The sequence below is a fragment of the Sebastes umbrosus genome, chromosome 1, assembly GCF_015220745.1.
Source record: "Sebastes umbrosus isolate fSebUmb1 chromosome 1, fSebUmb1.pri, whole genome shotgun sequence".
Classification (NCBI taxonomy): Eukaryota; Metazoa; Chordata; class Actinopteri; order Perciformes; family Sebastidae; genus Sebastes; species Sebastes umbrosus.
In genome coordinates this window covers 29,809,589-29,827,065 of record NC_051269.1, presented here as the reverse complement: position 1 = coordinate 29,827,065, position 17,477 = coordinate 29,809,589, and the positions used below count along the sequence as shown (strand labels likewise).

Below are 17,477 nucleotides of genomic sequence, written 5' to 3'. Positions count from 1 at the left end.
GCTGTATGCCTACAGACATCTGACAGTTTGTCAATTAGTTAAAACACATAGCACTGCAGGAATTGTGCATGGTCTGCCCTATTACTCCCATTATTTATATAGAAAGAAAGAAAGAAAGAAAGAAAGGAGGCTGGATGTAGCCTATGTCAATGGAAATACTTATCATCAAACCTCTAACAATATGAACAGCAGTCTTCATAAACACAATATAACCCTAATAATGATTATCACATGAATGATTATAAAAATAAAAATGAATGATGATCACAATGTTAAAATAAAAGTACTTAACTGAATGGTGGTATGTATTCATTTAGTTCTTATTTTTATTAGCCTGCATTCAAAAATAGTATTTAAATGCAGGCTAATAAAGATAAGGCAAAATACATCCATAAGGTCATGGACTAACTGTAAAATCTCCATGGTAACTTGTGTGCCACTGCTTTCGTGAAACCGAGTCAAGGCTAAACTGAGCCAGGATAACTGGAAAACCCCGGCGTAATCCGTTATCTTGGCTTTGTGAAACAGGCCTCTGGTACTGCATTTAGCATAAAAAAATATGCTCAAATCATAACATGGCAAACTGCAGCCCAACAGGCAACAACAGCTGTCAGTGTGTCAGTGTGCTGACTTGACTATGCCTTGTCCCAAACTGCATGTGATTATCATAAAGTGGGCATGTCTGTAAAGGGGAGACTCGTGGGTACCCATAGAACCCATTTTCATTCACATAATGTATCTTGAGGTCAGAGGTCAAGGGACTCCTTTGAAAATGGCCATAACAGTTTTTCCTCGCCAAAATTTAGTGCAATTTTGGAGCGTTATTTAGCCTCCTTCCCGACAAGCTAACATGACATGTTGGTACCGATGGATTTATTAGGTTTTTATAGTTTCATATGATGCCAGTATCTTCACTCTAGCTTTAAAACTGAGTCCGCTACAACTTCCGAAAGAACGATTGCATTAATGCATTAAAGTAATTAATGACGCCAAAACAAATTTGTGTTAACGTGTTATCGCGTTAACTTTGACAGACCTAATTTTAATATAATTTTTAGACTAGTTAATTTTCTCAAAGTCACCACAACTTTTGTAGCAATAACAACTTCTCATCAAATATCCATCTTTTACTCTCTTAAAGTTCTAGACAGTAATGCATTTCATATAAATTAAAAATAAAACACTGTATGGTTGGGGAGCCCCACATTAAACATGCCAGGCTAAACAACACCCAACATGTACAGTAGTGTAGAGGATGAACCTCTGATGTTGTAATTATCAGCTGATAGTTCCTTATCAGATCAATAACATTAATTTTCTCATTTATTTGAGAATATTGACCATCAACATATTGAGAATCACTAAAGAGAACAATTTCCCAAACAAACTAGCCCATCATTTAACAACTTTAATCCAAAGCAACCCTTTTCCCTAACATTTTTTATTTCGCTGAAGAAAACTTAAATCAACTTAACCATGTTGTGCGTCAAGTTTCTCTCCTGAACAGGGTCAACAAATGCTTCTGTAGATTCTGCACCACACAGGCAGCAAATGGCATTCACGGCACAATACATTTTTATTGAACACAGAAACCATGTGTACAGGTAAAATATCCACAGCCTCAACTGAGTAGGTAACACTGGCTCACCTCATGGGATGGCTGCTGGTGAAGGGGCAAGCAGACAACTGCACTTAAATTCACTGAGGAAAATCAAACAACAGCTGAATGCATTTAGCTCCACGTTACATCTCATGCATGACATCAAAAATAGTATTTCTGACATAACAGTTTCATCAACAAACACGGACACACCCAATCTCAAATGTTCGACAGGCACAGACACTGAGCCAAACTGCTGCTCTGGAAAGTTTAGAATTAGCTTCAGATTACATCGGGTTTATAAAAAATAAAATAAAAAAATCATTACCTTAAATCAAGACCTATTGGATGCATTTCAGTCAATAGCACATTCTGCAATTTATCCGTGAATCAAGTGTAGCGGAAACCCCAACATTCACCAATAAAAAAGTCAGAACTATGAGCTCTTACAGATTTCAGACAAGTTGCTGTTCAAATATTTCCCCTTTTTAAAACGTGAGATATCACAGCACAAAGTCTTTCATTCATTTCCTGGCAGTTTATATGTTTTATGTCATGCCATCATAAAGTTAAAATTAAAAAAAATAATAACTGACATAAAGATCAAGTAGGGAAGGCTGAGGGGTAACAATATATATTTGATGGTGGTTTTACTGACATGTACACCGCACTGCATCAGAGACACACGAGCAAACTGACATCAGTATCAACAGGAAGCAATCACAGCGGATTTTAAACACATGACCAGACAAACACAAACATGACTGCAGAGGTTCAGCGACACAAATATTCCAGGAGTGATCGTTTTTTTTACGTCATTGCATCGTCACTGAGAACACACCAACGCCGTAGACCTGTTGCTTTGCTTTGACACACTTCCTTCAGCAAAGACTAAATGAGGGTCTACAGCAAAACAATGCTGAAAGGTTCAGGAAAAAAAGGCATGTTCAAAAACTCTGCCGTAAACTGAAGACTTCTTGGAGGTAGGAAATGGGCATGGAATAAAGTTCCCAGGAATTAGCCTTCACACGTTAAAACCTGTGATAATAAAATATAACTTTTACCAATCATGAAGCCCAATGAGTACTGCCTACAGAAGTACAGCAAAGTGTTATAACACCCTAATAACAAACAGCAATCCAGCAGCTTTATTGCACTGGTAGACTGCTCTGTGAGCAGTTAATAATTAAAGGTGCTAAATGCGAGATTGGGAGCGAACGGTGGAAACAATGGCAACAGTGCTGACAGCTAACAGTGTTAACCGTTGGTCAGGACGCCGTTATCAGCTGTAACCGCCGTATGAGAGAAGGCAGGGTGGCGGCCGTGAGCTAGCCAGTGGGGCATGCTCACAAGCACTAAAAGCCCGCGCGACTGGCCCGGCTATGTCATCAAAGAACAGAGAAGCTCACATTACAACACACACAGAGGGAGAGTGACTTCATTCTCTGCTCAGGTAGACATTACTCCTCTATATCTTTACATAGCAATTTGTTATTTGATGCGATATTAATACTCTGGATATCGCATTTAGCACCTTTAACTACTGGCCCATGATCTCAAAAACACCAAGCCTCAAAGAATTACGTTAAAATGTCTTCTGATATTAGTTATTAACTTCATCATCTGTTGTAAAATGTTAAATAAATGTAGGCATCATCTATGAGGACTGGGTATCTGTAGGTTATTACATGTACAGGCAAATTAAACTCTACAGTCATTTACAGTATGATAAAGTTACAACAGCTTATGTTGTAGGGAATTAAAGGCCACATAGGGAAGTTAGGGTCTGCACAATTTCTGAACAGCTCATTTGAATTTTAAGATTACCAGAGGCTTGTAAAATACCCAATTTCACACTGATTACATTCCCACTTGTTAAAATAATGAGCTTTTCATGATACATCTGCATCTACAATGAACAATGGGAGTGCAGCTGCCAAATTAATTCATAACAAGTGTTGTGAAAGCTATGACCGTCTAAGCATCCAGCATATAATGAGCCTCATTAACATTACTCCACAATTTAGATGTTGATACAGAGTGTGAAGATATCTGTAACACCACAATCCTCACGATACATAATGACCGAGGTGCTGCAATAACACAGACGAGGAGAACGGATCAAATCACACAGAGTTGTTTCCTACGACATGAAATTTACAATGACCTGTCAGTTCAGTTGAGGTCACAAGTTACAGGCTGACAGGCAACACCATGCAGTTAACGTATTGAAACACAACCTCCACACTCGCATACAGTACATACAGAATATCATTACCCGGCAATGAGGGACTTTTGTGTGTATTTATCTACAATAAACTGTATATATAATCATTAGACACCAATAATTTAAAAATACCAAATGTTACATCTTGAAAATAAAATTGCAAAATTATGGATTGCACAATTGCTGATGTCCAACAAGTGGCTTTCATAATATGAGACATTATTCACTGTTTCTGAGCATCAGCTGGATTCATAAAAGAATGAGTGAATTCAGTCCGTCCTCACTGTGTGAACTCAAATTTGAACGTTTTAATTAAAATAGTATCAGCCAGCCTCAGAAAAAGAAAAAAACAAATACATGGCATAATATTACAATAAATCCCCCAGTAGATCAATAACTCTTTGCAGGTATTGGGACATTTTATTGTAATTTAATGCTTCACAATTTGATTTCTGACCTTTTTTTTCCTGATAATTTTCAACCCTAACAGATCAATTTAAAATGTAAAATAAAAAAAAACAATGTGATACCTTGCTTAATGTTACAGTATAAAATAACATTACTTGAGTAGTTGCATAACAAAAAATAATCCTAAAATGATGTTGGGGATGTGCTTAAAAGAATATTTGAACTTTGCAATGATTGTTTGAATGGGAGTCGCAGACAGGTCTTGAGCTGTTGTTAACAACAGACTTTGAGGATGGAGAAAAGTGACAGTACAATCACAATATTGTATCAATCAATCAGAATTAGTTTCAACAGCTCGCTGATGTTAAATTAAAATACAGTTTAAGTCAGCATGACACCGATGTGAAAAATGTATTTATCCTAAAGTAACTTAACAATTTTACAATTAAAAAGGGGCAATTATTGATAAACTTTATTTGTTTACTTTTAAGCATCCTGTCCATTTTCTGGTCTTGATAACATGATAATGTATCAGCAGCTCTCTGCTTCAAACCCATTGACTATTTGCACATTTTAACCAAAAAAAATGAAGGAAATTATACTATAAAATGGTCATTTAGCTCCAAGTCATTACACATTAGATGAGTTCATTTAAATTTACATATTTATTCACACACACTTGATTAATGATGGCCAATTTGTTACAGTGGTTATTTGTTCCTTTGTTTAATGTAACATTTTGTGAGTACAGCATGGAAAGAGCTCTAATTCTGTCAAAAATGCTTTTCAAAATCAATTTTACAAGAAAATGTGCAAAAGGTCCAGGGGCAGAACTTTGATTGAACAAACAGAAAATCATGTCATTAGTGTTTAGTCAATCATACTGTATTTACAAGGATTTATATTTACACTGTCAGATTTTCTCTGTCATGCATGTTTTTTATGTAGTGAATTGAGAACCAGTATCAGTAAACCCATACCGTATGATCACTGGATTATTCACCATTAAGAGTATTATATTTATTTGGGGAGCCCAGGCAGAAAGTTATGGCCATATCTACACTGATTTCTTCTTCGTTGCTTGTGATGAAGGTAATTTACAATAAAATACGACTGAAAGTCAGTATAGTTGTACATTTTAAGAATATTACTTTGATGATGAGCTCAACTTAACCCTGGGCCTCTTTTATAATAAATATATTTTTGAATGGATTGACAGGGACTGAGCTGACGCAGCTCTTTCCCTAAAAGTGCCAGTGAGATGAACTGAGAGAGACAGAGGGAGAAGGCCAGAGTGGGGAACAGGTGAGGAGATGTATGGTTGTGAGGTCACTACCAGTCTGCATTATCCCAGGTTTCCTCAGCAGGTTTTGTGGGACTCTTCTTCGTCTTACCCTCTGCGTTCTCCCAGTTGTTGTCCCAGGCTTCCCAGCTCTCCTCTGTGCTGTGTTTGTTGTTGGACGCCGCTTCGGAGCCCCAATTGTCCCAACTGTCAGAGCTCTTCTTTGCAGAATTATCTGGGATGGTCCAGCTGTCGCTGCTGGGGGATTTCTTGGCCTTTAAGGAGTTGTTGCTGCCAAAGGTTTCCCAGAAGTCCTTTGAGGCAGGCTGGCTAGAACTGCCCTGATATCCCTCAGTGGCATCCATGTTCTGGTAGCTCTCTCCAGTAGACCTGGACACAGTCACAACATGAAAACATGTTGTTAATGCTTCACATTAAAGGGATAGTTCAAGTGTTTTGAAGTGGGGTTGTATGAGGTATTTCTATCCATAGTCAGTGTATTACCTACAGTAGATGACAGTCAGCACACCCCCAGTTTGGAGAAACAGACAGGAGTACCACCACCACAGGAGCAAAATAATGTACTGCTGTGGACGGGGCCAGCAGCAAAACATATTTTAGCCACTTAAAAGAAAGGCTCACCTAAAAAAATCAATATCAGTTTAAGTGTACGCTATATTTAGAATATTTCCACCGCTTTATTTTGCCATCAGACAGTCCTTTCCGACGGGGAACTGAAATGAAAGTGAAACATATCTATGCTCTCACCAAAGCCAGCAGACTCTGTTGACAAAAACAGTTTAGATACGTTTGACTTTCAGTTCAGTTCTCTGTCGGAAAATATTCTAAATTTAGCGTACACTTAAACGGATATTGATTATTTTAGGTGAGCCTTTCTTTTAGGTACTCCTGCCTTTTTCTCCAAACTGGGGGCATGCCGACCGTCATCTACTGTAGGTAATACACTGACTATGGATAAGAACCTCATAAGACCTCACTTCAAAAAACCCAAACTATCCCTTTAAATAAAAAAAGTACAAAAGATTTTGTATGTGGGAGATTTTGTGAAATTGTATGAAGTTGTTATTACCCATCCTCCGGTTTTCCCGAGAATAGATTAGTCAATTTTGAACCAGCTCCCTGAACCTAAAGAACAGAGACAAGACTTTAATGCAGTTGTTACTTCAAGTGTTAAAACATTGTGACTTCATAAGAAACAAATGACTGATACATAGTATTGTACTTAAAATGGAAAATCAAATCCAAAAGTAAAAATTAACGGTGGTAGAAGTGACAATTGAAGTAATCTAAATATCATAAACAATCAATATTTGCTACACGACACGTGAAAACATTATGGTGAATCTAGTTTTAGCGACAGTTAGAGGCAGTAATAATAAAACTGCAAACAGATGTTGGTTTTCTAACACTTCACATCACAATGGTTGACCACCAAGTACTCACCACCAGATATAAAATGGCAGCAAGAAAAACAAGAGATGACATTATATTACAATTGTTCAAACATTCATCGTCACAGCAAAACCAGTCTCCTTTGAAGGTTATGAAGTTGGGGGCCGGGACTGCCTCTGCAGTTTTTGCTCATCTGCACTGAGACACCGAGGTATTAATTTACAAGTGTTGGATCAGAGCTGCTGCTGCTGGCTCAGGAGACTGGTTTTGCATCTGTACAGCGTGGCAGAGGTCTGCCAATCCTACCTTGCTTGCCAGCTCAGTGATGCCGACTGCCATTTCATCTAGCAATTTGCCATCTTTTACCTGAATGAGCCAAATTATTATTAAAAACTTCATCAACAATCTCCATCCACATATGTTTGTCTAATTTACATGTAGTAAGCAGCAGTTTGTTTTTGATCGTGAGAAAAGTGATTTGTTAAGGGCATTGATAATCAACATGAGAAAACAATAACATTTTGTTTGAGTTTAACAAAAGGTTATTCTTCTCAAGAGAAAAGAACTCCAAAGTAAAGCAGCTACAACTGTTCAGCAAGAAAGCAAGAAGACTGCTACAAAAGCGCATACTATAGATGCCTTAAGTTACCAATGCCAACTGTACATTAGAAGACAAAAACATTTAGTTTAATTCTGGTTTCTCTCAGTCAATCACACCTAGAGAGTAAATCACTACACAGCAGGGGGAAAAGAGATTTGTAACTAAAAGTAAACTTATTTTATCTTCCTGTATTTTGATTTATGAACTCATTTGCTCTCATTAAAAGACACATCCAGGAGCTTCTCACTTGACGGTAAGAGTTAGAGCAGTTATGTGGAAACAACGGTATGGTGACATATTCAGTTCATATGTGTTGCTGAAAACAAAGCCAAACTTGATGCAAAAGCTCAAACACATTGAATCTGCAAAGCCAGCGAGCAAATAATTGTGAAGTGAAGAGCTCCAGGTTGTGTCATTTCATGTTAACAGAACTCAACAAGAAAATCTCACTATTTTAGAAACCTAAGGACCGTTTTATCTTTTCCCATTTATCAGTGAAACTAACCTCTAAAATGTGAGCCAAATTACACATTTTAGAAGTTACCTCACCAGATGAATGGGAAAATAAATTTGGTTAAGATATTTGTATTAAATATAGATTTCCTTATTTGTGATGGTGGGTGTGGCCCAGATTTGAAGCTGAATTGGACCATTTTTTTTAAATGTAGCACTGATATTAAAGGTACAGTGTGTAGGATTTGACAGCAGTGTGGTTGCAGATTGCAACCAGCTGAATACCCCTCCACTCACTCCTCCCTTTCCAAGGCCCACTTCCAAACCACCCCCTGCACCCTCTCCCTATACTAGCTTCCACTCTGTTTGCGCGTTCGCGTGGAGGATCCGCCATGTTAGGTGCCGACTTAACCGGCCGCCCTTACTGACGACATGCAATGCTGTTTTGTGTTCGGCATGAAACATGCTCTGTACAAAAATCTAAGTTCCATGCGACTACCGGTGCAAACAAAGAAAAACTAAATTATTCAAACTAAAATAGACATTTAATATTGTCATATATAGATATTAACAACTTAAAGGTTACGTTGTTTTTAGGATCACATATAGGCCGACCCTTGTCTTGTCTTGGATACCTTAAAATGTACAGGACATCTGAAAAATGGCTCCTAAAAGTACTTTTAAGCCTTTGTTCAGTGACTGAAAGTTCACATCCGTTCCCAAATAAACAGTTCACAGCTGCGAGTTTCTGCAAATCCCATCAGTCTCTGGAGTCACTAACTGGGAGAAACAGAAGGTTGGATATTTTTTTTTTTTGCATCCTTGAAACCACAGCTTTTGTCGTTTAATGTAAGCTGGCATAAAGCAGATAAAGTGGCACAGACAGACAAGCGGCGTAGAAAATAGCACATTCACATCTGAAGCTGTCCCACCACCAAACCAACCAACAACTTCAAACATCAATGTTACCTTTTCTGTGGTGGGTTTGATAACATTCTCATTTAATGTCTGTCCTAACTCTGTGGCCTAGTTGGGAGTCAGAGGGGAGAATTCACTTGAATGAAACACAGTTTAACATTCACAGTTAGAGCAAGACACACTGAGCTGCTTGTTCTGCAGTCGCATGAAGTGACTGATCATTCCCATTCATCACCATGACATTTAACAAGCACTAGAGGGTGTAATGGTTCAACAAAAACTTGCATCATCAGTGTAAACTGAGGCAACACTACATACACTTTTGTCTGTGTAGTTTGGTGAAACACTAGAAGCCTTTTAAGTGTACATCTGTAATTCCAAATATTAAAAGACAACATCTTTGCTTTTTTACTCTGCAGAGCATAAAGCACAAAGGATTTAGGATTTCTTGTTGCCTTATTTACAGGGAAATAACAAAATAGTTGAGCAGCCAACACCTATAGCAAAAAAAACGTACTAAAGCCAAACTTAATTGCTTTTACATACCATTACACCTCTACGGCACGGTTAGCAGTCAACACAAAAACTGTCATGCATGAAAGGATAACCCATTATCAATGGATGTGAGTGAACAGTTCATGGAACAACATTTCTATATTAGGGGTAGGAATTAAAGGCAATCCCCATCCCACAATACAGTTACCAACTGTCTTTCACAGGTTATCCATAAACTCATAAAGTACAGGCACCAAGAAAAACACAGTATCTCCGAGCAGAAGCGTGTGACGATAGCGTTCACCATTTTGCAAAATGTTTGTTAAACTGTGAAAAAAAAAAACGGACTGAAAAACTGACAAAAAGAAAGATAATGAGTAATGTGTATATTAAACAAAAAAAAAAAACATGATGCGGCATGAAGCGCCATGCACCTATTATCTGCTTTACCGGTTCTGGGGGTGCTTTATAGCCCTTTAACTACATCCAGAGAAGGCAAAGAGATTGAAGTGGTAACACAGTTAATGCAGCTTAAAAGTTTACATTATATGGTGAGAGATTTACCAAGCAAAATGGCACTTATTTTGTTAACACTAAGAGGGTACTACACAATAAAACAGGCAGATAATGTCAGAGGAAAACTTCAAATGTAATCCCTTTATTAGCAGTACTGGTAACGGGTTAGTCATGAATATATCAGTCTTACCTTTAAGGTTGCTTGGTTTGCCAGTTTAGATGTCTGTATGAGGGGGAAAAAGACAAACATGTGAATATATATTATTCATAAGGGTTGCTATTTGAATTGTTAATTTAATTTTTTTAGGAAGAAATTCAGACTCAAATTCAATACAGCACAAATACACTTACATTATCTTTAGCGATAGTAGCAAATTTGCTAGCTCCAACAGCGAAACTGCTCCAACCCTGCAAAAAAATAAATATATAAATAAATAAATAAAATAGCCACAGGGGAAGAAAAATACAACAAAAAGTACAACACAGACAAACGATACTTTATATATCATGACCTACTGAATAAATAGAAGACATGGCATTGTTCATGAAGTCATCCTCCTTCTTCTCTGGGGTCACTGTGTTGCCAAAGCCAACATACCGGTTCTCTTGATTCCCACTGTAGCCCCCTCCGCTGAAGAAGCATTAAAAAAAAAAAAAACACTTTGTTTAAAGAAAATAACAGAAAAGCGAATACTAACAGAAATGTAAAGAGTGTGAGGCTCTCACCTCTGATATGAGTTAACGTCATCACTCAACCAGTCTTCAAAAGCTTTGTCGCCAGATTTTGCTGAGCTTTGTCCCGGTCCTCCAGGGCTGTACGACAGAAACATGAATTTACGGTGCTGTAATCTGCCATTGCACATAATGTGAGTGCGTTAAACATTTCCATCACTTTTACCGATGAGAGGATGAAAGGCTGGTCTTGGGTTGTGGAGATGTCCAGTTTCTGGCAGGGGATGTCTCAATGGACCACTCCTTACCCTCTGCTAAAGTTACAACCTGTCATATACAATTATATATAATTAATCTGATGAACAGAAGACACATTCACAGGCTAGTAATCTCACAGAAGCCTCAGACAAAACTAGAGCATTCTGTGAATAGTTTTCAATTACATTCATTATTTACAGTATGTGTTTAGCCCTTATGCATGGACAAATGGATTACTAGTGTGACAAACTACTAACATGCTTTATCAGGATCAGAATCAGAAATACTTTAATGATCCTCGGGGAGAAATTGTAATGTTATGATTCAGGGAGATTTTTAAGAAATTTCAAATAAGTTATTTGCTAATTATTATCTATTTATCAGCAGACATGGAAATAAAGCATATCAATTAACTTTATATTATTTTCCTGGAAACGTATTAAATAAATTACCAGCTATTGGGAAATGGCGGGAAATAATTATTAAATAATGTTTATAATAAAGTAATTTTCGATAAATTGTGAGGTAAATATTGGGGTAATTTGGCAGTAATTCCAAAGGTAGGTAACTTGCTAATTAACATCTAATTACCATGAAATTTGCAGACCTGTAAATTGAAGTGTTACCGAAATATGTACAAATATTTGCATGAAGACATGCAATATACAGTATAACATATAACCACAGTACAATTAAGTATATACAAAATGCTGAGATGACTTTAACTCTCTGAATGAGATAATGGAGAATTTAGTCCTAAATGTGAAATGTTTAGGAATTAATCAGAGACCGTTGAGTGTGTACACCTCACCTTGTCTCTAAAGAGTGCAGCAGCTTTACTGTTGTATTTCTCCTGTAAATTCCAGGTGGCATCATAATCATCTTGGATTTCAAGAAATAGGCGGAACTTTCCATTTCCTCCCGCTTTCATCTTCTCAAGCTCAATATCTTTCCATTTGTCCATGGTGACAGAGCGCACAAAACTGCAGACAGAGAGATAAATGAATCATTATCAGGCTGTGCAGGATCTCCAAAATCATCAACACCATAATACATGCTACTATTCTTACCTGAGATGTACTCCTAGGCCCCGGTGCTTTCCAGAGCACTCGAGACAAATCCAGATCCCATAGGTCACACTGACCCACTGAGGGTTAAAAGCCGCGCACTCAAAACATAGCTGAAAAACAACAACACATCTGTTCAGTAAAAACTACAGAGATGGATTTACAGACTTTTGTATATTAAAGATTATATGTAACCTGACACTGCATTTATAAGGAAAATATCTAAGAAATAGCTCATTAAAACATGTATTTTAACATTGTACAGAATAATTTCACACTGAATGAAGTTCTTGGGATCAAAGATCTAAAAGTTCTATTTTTTTTAACCTAACTTGTCAAAAGCAATGACTTTTAAATAATTACATTAAAAACATCTTCATATTTTAAAGGGTAACTTTGTGTCACAATGGATGTATTCTACTATTCCACCATTGTCTTGCAGCAACACGTCACCTCGCCAGATTTCAGAACGAGACTTCTCCTTGAGCAAGACTCTTTCCATAATGTTGTCAGACACTTATAACAACAATCAGAGCCTGTCATGGCAAAAACAAGCACTTTTAGTGATTGTAAATGAGGGCGCCAGCTTGCATCTATAGGATTACAATGCAGCTCATGAGCAGCTGTCAACAGCATTATCCCTCAATACTGGACACATTTCAGAATTTGTCCCTATTAGTAAGTTAGACACAAAAACATGGGAAAATTAAATACCAAAGTTACCCTTTAACATTTACTTGATTGATGTTTAAACATTATTTTCTTTAAGTCAGTTAAATAAATAGAACAATAACACATGTATTTATACAGTTCATTTATTTTTAGGTTAGGAGACATATCTGTTTACCGTTATTGCCAAAGACGCAGGCCAACAAGATGTCCTAGCAGTGAAATTCCCACCTAACATTACTCCCACCATTCATTTGAACCAGGATGAAAGCTGGGACATTTTGTGAAGGATTGTGTAAAGGTGCTTCTGTACTTTTCAAGCCTCCCAAATACCTGATATCACCAGCAATGTGAACTATAATGGCCAGTTAGGTGATACTATTTTAAGTGAAATTTAGCCACATAGATAAGTTGCTGTGAAGACTTACATTATTCTCGTCTGCGGTTCTCACTTCCTTCAGAACTCTTCTGGTCCTTGGACTCGCCATGTCGACCCACACTGAAAGAGAATGGTAGATTTAGTTTAAAAAACACAACAGAGTATTAAGACATTTGTACAAATCTGTTCAAAAGACACAAATACTCCTGAGAATTAAAACTCCTGAACCCAACTTTGTGTTACTAAGCTACACCTTGAAAGATGAATCCATGATTGAATAAAACCGTATCAATATCAGAGCACTATTTCACATATTGAAATCACACATTCCTATTTTACTGTCTCTTCAAGAGAAAAGCCACCCTTAAATAGAAGTGTTACCTCTTTATTATATAATAGAGGTCAGTTTTAATTGGTGAATCTGAACCAGCCTCTTGTTCAAAGCTGATAGCAGTGAGAGAAACTGTTTTGATGATGTCATCTAAAACAAACCCTGGACTTGCTCCAAAGACAGCAGGCTTGTTTGAGATGAACTGTGCCTCGCCTGGAAAGTGGATGAAAGCCAAGAGAAGTGACAAAAGGCTGCAGTAAAACCTTCCCACAATGAATATATCCAACATTTTCAGGTCACAAATAATTGTTAACTTATGTGGATATTCTGAGGGATAAGCCATATGAGAATCTCATATATCATTACATCTTGTGAGTAGGGCTGCAACTAATAATATTTACAATAATATAAGGATCGCCTGATTCATTTACTATCTAATCATACAGCAGTAATTTAAAGATACTGATGTTACTATTAGAGCTGCAACAATTAATCTATTAGTTGTCAACTATGAATGAAATGAATCGCCAACTATTTCGATAAACAATGAATCAGTTTGAGTAATTTTTTAAGAAGAAAAGTAAAAATTCTCTGATTCCAGCTTCTTAAATGTGAATATTTTCTGCTTTCTTTACTCTATGAAAGTAAACTGAATATCGTTGAGTTGTGAACAAAACAAGACATTTTAGGGCGTCATCTTGGGCTTTGGGAAACACTGATTTTTTTTCACAATTACCTCAAATTTTATAGACCAAACAACTAACTGATTAATCGAGAAAATAATAGACAGAGTAATTCATGTTTAAATAAATGATTACTAAAATCACAGTGCCCAGCTGTTTTAGGAAGGAACTTAGCAGTTTGTTGTTGTTGTTGTTTTTTAATAAACTGTATATATTTGTGTTAAAGATTTACGTATTGGGTGAGAATGCATGGTTGGTATTGTTCTTTTCATATATTTGATGACGATAACAAAAATATAAAAATTAGTCTTAGATTTAGTCTATAAAATGTGAAACAAAATCCAATTAAAATTTTGCAGAGCCCAATGTGACATACAAAATGAATGAAAACAGATGAAAACCCAAATACATCATATTATATTTACAATAAGATAATGTAGAGCTGCAACAATTGATTCTTTGTCAACTATTACATTAATACATTAATTTTTTATTATAATTATTTTGATAAACGACTAAATGTTTTGCATGATTTTTTAAGAGGAAAAAAAGCCTAAATTCTCTGATTTCAGCTTCTTAAATGTGAATATTTTCTGGCTTCTTTACTCCCCTATGACAGTAAACTGAATATCTTTGAGTTGTGGACAAAACAGACATTTGAGGATGTCACTTATGCTCTTATCTAATCATTACAGAAGTAAGATACTGATGTTACTATCACAGAAACCATACAATATACAGTACAACTTCTGTATTTGGTGGGATTTGAACTGACAGATGTGATCACACAGGTGTGATATTTTCACAGAGAGACACTGTTTACAAGTCCATACAGGCATTCAGGTGAATCTGAGGGATAGCATCAGCAAAGAAAACTCTCAGTCGACTGGTAAGTTTACATTCCTCAAACCGGCATTACTTCTGTGAATAAGTCATTGTTCATTTGTCCTCAAGAGCGACGATGCTGGTTAAGTTACTTGATAAACTGATTAAGAAGGCCGGCTCCGTAACTGGCTGCAAACCAGCCACTTTTGAAGTTGTGGTGGAGGGGAGGACACTGAAAAAACTGTTATCCATCATGAATAATCCTGACCACCCTCTCCACGACCTACTGGACAAACAGCAGAGCTCTTTCTCTATCAGACTGATTCAGCTTCGCTGTCACAAGGACCGATACAGGAAATCTTTCCTGCCTAAAGCAATAACTCTCTTCAACAGCATCACCTCTGTCTAACAGAGAACTCTCAGCTTTATAGTTTCTGTCTCAACCAGACTCCATTCTGTCTTAGTCTGTAATAATCTTACACATGTGGAATTTGCACATTGGTTTACTACCTTATTTAAATTTCTTCTAAAAGAAAAATTGTAACTTGCACACTTTGCTAATATATAGTATGTCATCTGACATGTGCAATAACACGTTGGTCACTTTTTGTGCAATGTAAATACTGTAAATCTACTGTTACGGATATGTATAAAAACATATGCTGATCACTCTGTGCAATAATTATCTGATGCTGTGCAATAATTATATAATTATCTGACTGACACTTTGTGCAATAATCTGGAAAAACTGCAATCTGGAAAAACTGTCATCTCATCATTATACATATTGTATTTTTATATTTTATATTGTATTATCTTTTATATTTTTTATATTTATATTGCACCATCTATTTTTTTATTGTATTATCTTTTCATTTGCACCTATGGGATTGCCACAATCTAATTTCGTTGTACTACACAATGACAATAAAGGGCTTGAATCTTGAATCTTTGTATCATTGCACACTTTGCTATTATATATACTATGTTATTGTTATTCTATGTTCATATTTTATATTTTCTAAGCTAGTTGTAGTAGTCTGGTATATCTATAGTGTATTCTAATATATTCTTTATATTGTGTATAATATAGATATTATCTCTAGTGTTGATATGTGTATTTACTGTTCAATAAAGAACATCTATCTATCTATCTTTCTATGTATCTGTCTATCTATCCATCTATCTATCTATTTATCCATCCATCTATCTACCTATCCATCTATCAGTCTGTCTGTCTGTCTCTCTCTCTATCTCTCTATCTATCTATCCATCCATCTCATCTATCTATCCATCTATATATCTATCCAACTATCTATCTATCTATCTATCCATCTATCCAACTATCTATTTATCCATCTATCTACCTATCCATCTATCTATCTATCTTTCTATGTATCTGTCTATCATCTATCCAACTATCTATCTATCCATCTATCCATCTATCTATCCATCTATCTATCCATCCATCCATCTATCTATCTATCTATCATCTATCCAACTATCTATCTATCCATCCATCCATCTATCCATCTATCTATCTATCCATCTATCTATCTATCTATCATCTATCCATCTATCCAACTATCTATCTACCTATCCATCTATCTATCCATCTATCCATCTATCTTTCTATCTATCTATCTGTCTATCATCTATCCAACTATCTATCTATCTATCTATCCATCTATCTATCTATCCATCCATCCATCTATCCAACTATCTATCTATCTATCCATCTATCCAACTATCTATCCATCCATCCATCTATCCATCTATCCATCTATCCAACTATCTATCTATCCATCTATGCTAATCAGATTTTATAATCAAGATTCACTTGTAGCAAGGCCTAAATGCAAATAGCCACAATTATAAAATTATTCGTCGCATCAGGTCATGATGAATTCAGTCTCTTGAGGAAATGTACTCACTAACGTTGAAACTATTGAAGATACCTCCATGTAGCTAACTGTAGTCGTGTCAACGCTCCTCGACTCGTACCACTAGCTACAGATGTCATACATCAGGTTTCTTGTATATGTAACGACATGACGTTAAATGACTGTTCGATGTCTTACTTCAGCTCATCATGTAACTCTTATTTCCACACCGACATGTTAACATTTAGGTGGATAGATGTGGTAACTAACGGCGACGCTAGCAGCTAGCCGACTGATCCGTTACCTGTCTGTGACTGATGAACAACGGAGAAGACGCTGCTTTCAGAGGCTCTGCTGCTCCACCGGTCAACTCTACTGAACTCTGTTCTTCTTCAGTAGATATAGTATCTTATCACAGACCGTGTGAGGCGAACAGAAGAGTGTTTAACGACGGACTGCTGATGTTAAGCACCGGTAGCCATGTTCCTGTTTGCATACGTTGGCAGTGCGGTGCATCATGGGAGTCGTCTTCTTCTTCTTCTCCTTCTTCTTTGGTGTTTATTGGCGGTTGCTAAACCAGCTTATAGGTGCCATGGTTACCATCACCTACTGGACTGGAGGGTGGAGCAGGAGACAAAATAAATATATAATAATAAAATAAATAAATAAATAAAACAAAAAAAACAACAACCAAAAAATAATAATTATTAATAATAATAACAATAATAATAATACTAATAATTATTAAATTCTCTCCATTATTCCTGTTGCCCTTAAGTAATTAATTAGAAGATTCT

General features: G+C 36.5%; 1 protein-coding gene across 8 annotated transcripts; it reads right to left on the bottom strand.

The window, feature by feature from the left end:
• Positions 1-1,395: 1,395 nt before the first annotated feature.
• On the bottom strand, positions 1,396-17,221 carry arfgap1 (ADP-ribosylation factor GTPase activating protein 1). Of its 8 annotated transcripts, XM_037789164.1 has the most exons (14): positions 16,985-17,221; positions 13,008-13,078; positions 11,914-12,023; positions 11,655-11,826; positions 10,812-10,912; positions 10,640-10,726; positions 10,430-10,544; positions 10,265-10,321; positions 10,104-10,136; positions 9,848-9,877; positions 8,954-9,010; positions 7,237-7,296; positions 6,608-6,663; positions 1,396-5,907 (listed from the first exon to the last, which is right to left on the bottom strand). In XM_037789164.1, the coding sequence occupies exons 2-14, from the start codon at positions 13,065-13,067 to the stop codon at positions 5,568-5,570; spliced, it is 1,278 nt and encodes a 425-aa protein (XP_037645092.1). In that variant the 5' UTR covers positions 13,068-13,078; positions 16,985-17,221; the 3' UTR covers positions 1,396-5,567. The 8 variants fall into 8 exon arrangements, with proteins under 8 accessions (XP_037645092.1, XP_037646723.1, XP_037645938.1 ...); XM_037790795.1 differs by lacking the exon at positions 7,237-7,296 and having other exon boundaries at positions 6,608-6,657; XM_037790010.1 differs by lacking the exon at positions 9,848-9,877 and having other exon boundaries at positions 16,985-17,220.
• Between the last annotated feature and the right edge of the window lie 256 nt (positions 17,222-17,477).

Excerpts from the sequence above, each read along its gene's own strand:
- arfgap1 (XM_037789164.1), bottom strand. The coding sequence starts at position 13,067 with ATGGCGAGTCCAAGGACCAGAAGAGTTCTGAAGGAAGTGAGAACCGCA. Across the intron at positions 10,137-10,264 it reads CTACTATCGCTAAAGATAAT|ACATCTAAACTGGCAAACCA; the intron begins GTAAGTGTATTT and ends CCCCTCATACAG. Across the intron at positions 6,664-7,236 it reads TCACTGAGCTGGCAAGCAAG|GTTCAGGGAGCTGGTTCAAA; the intron begins GTAGGATTGGCA and ends TCTGTTCTTTAG.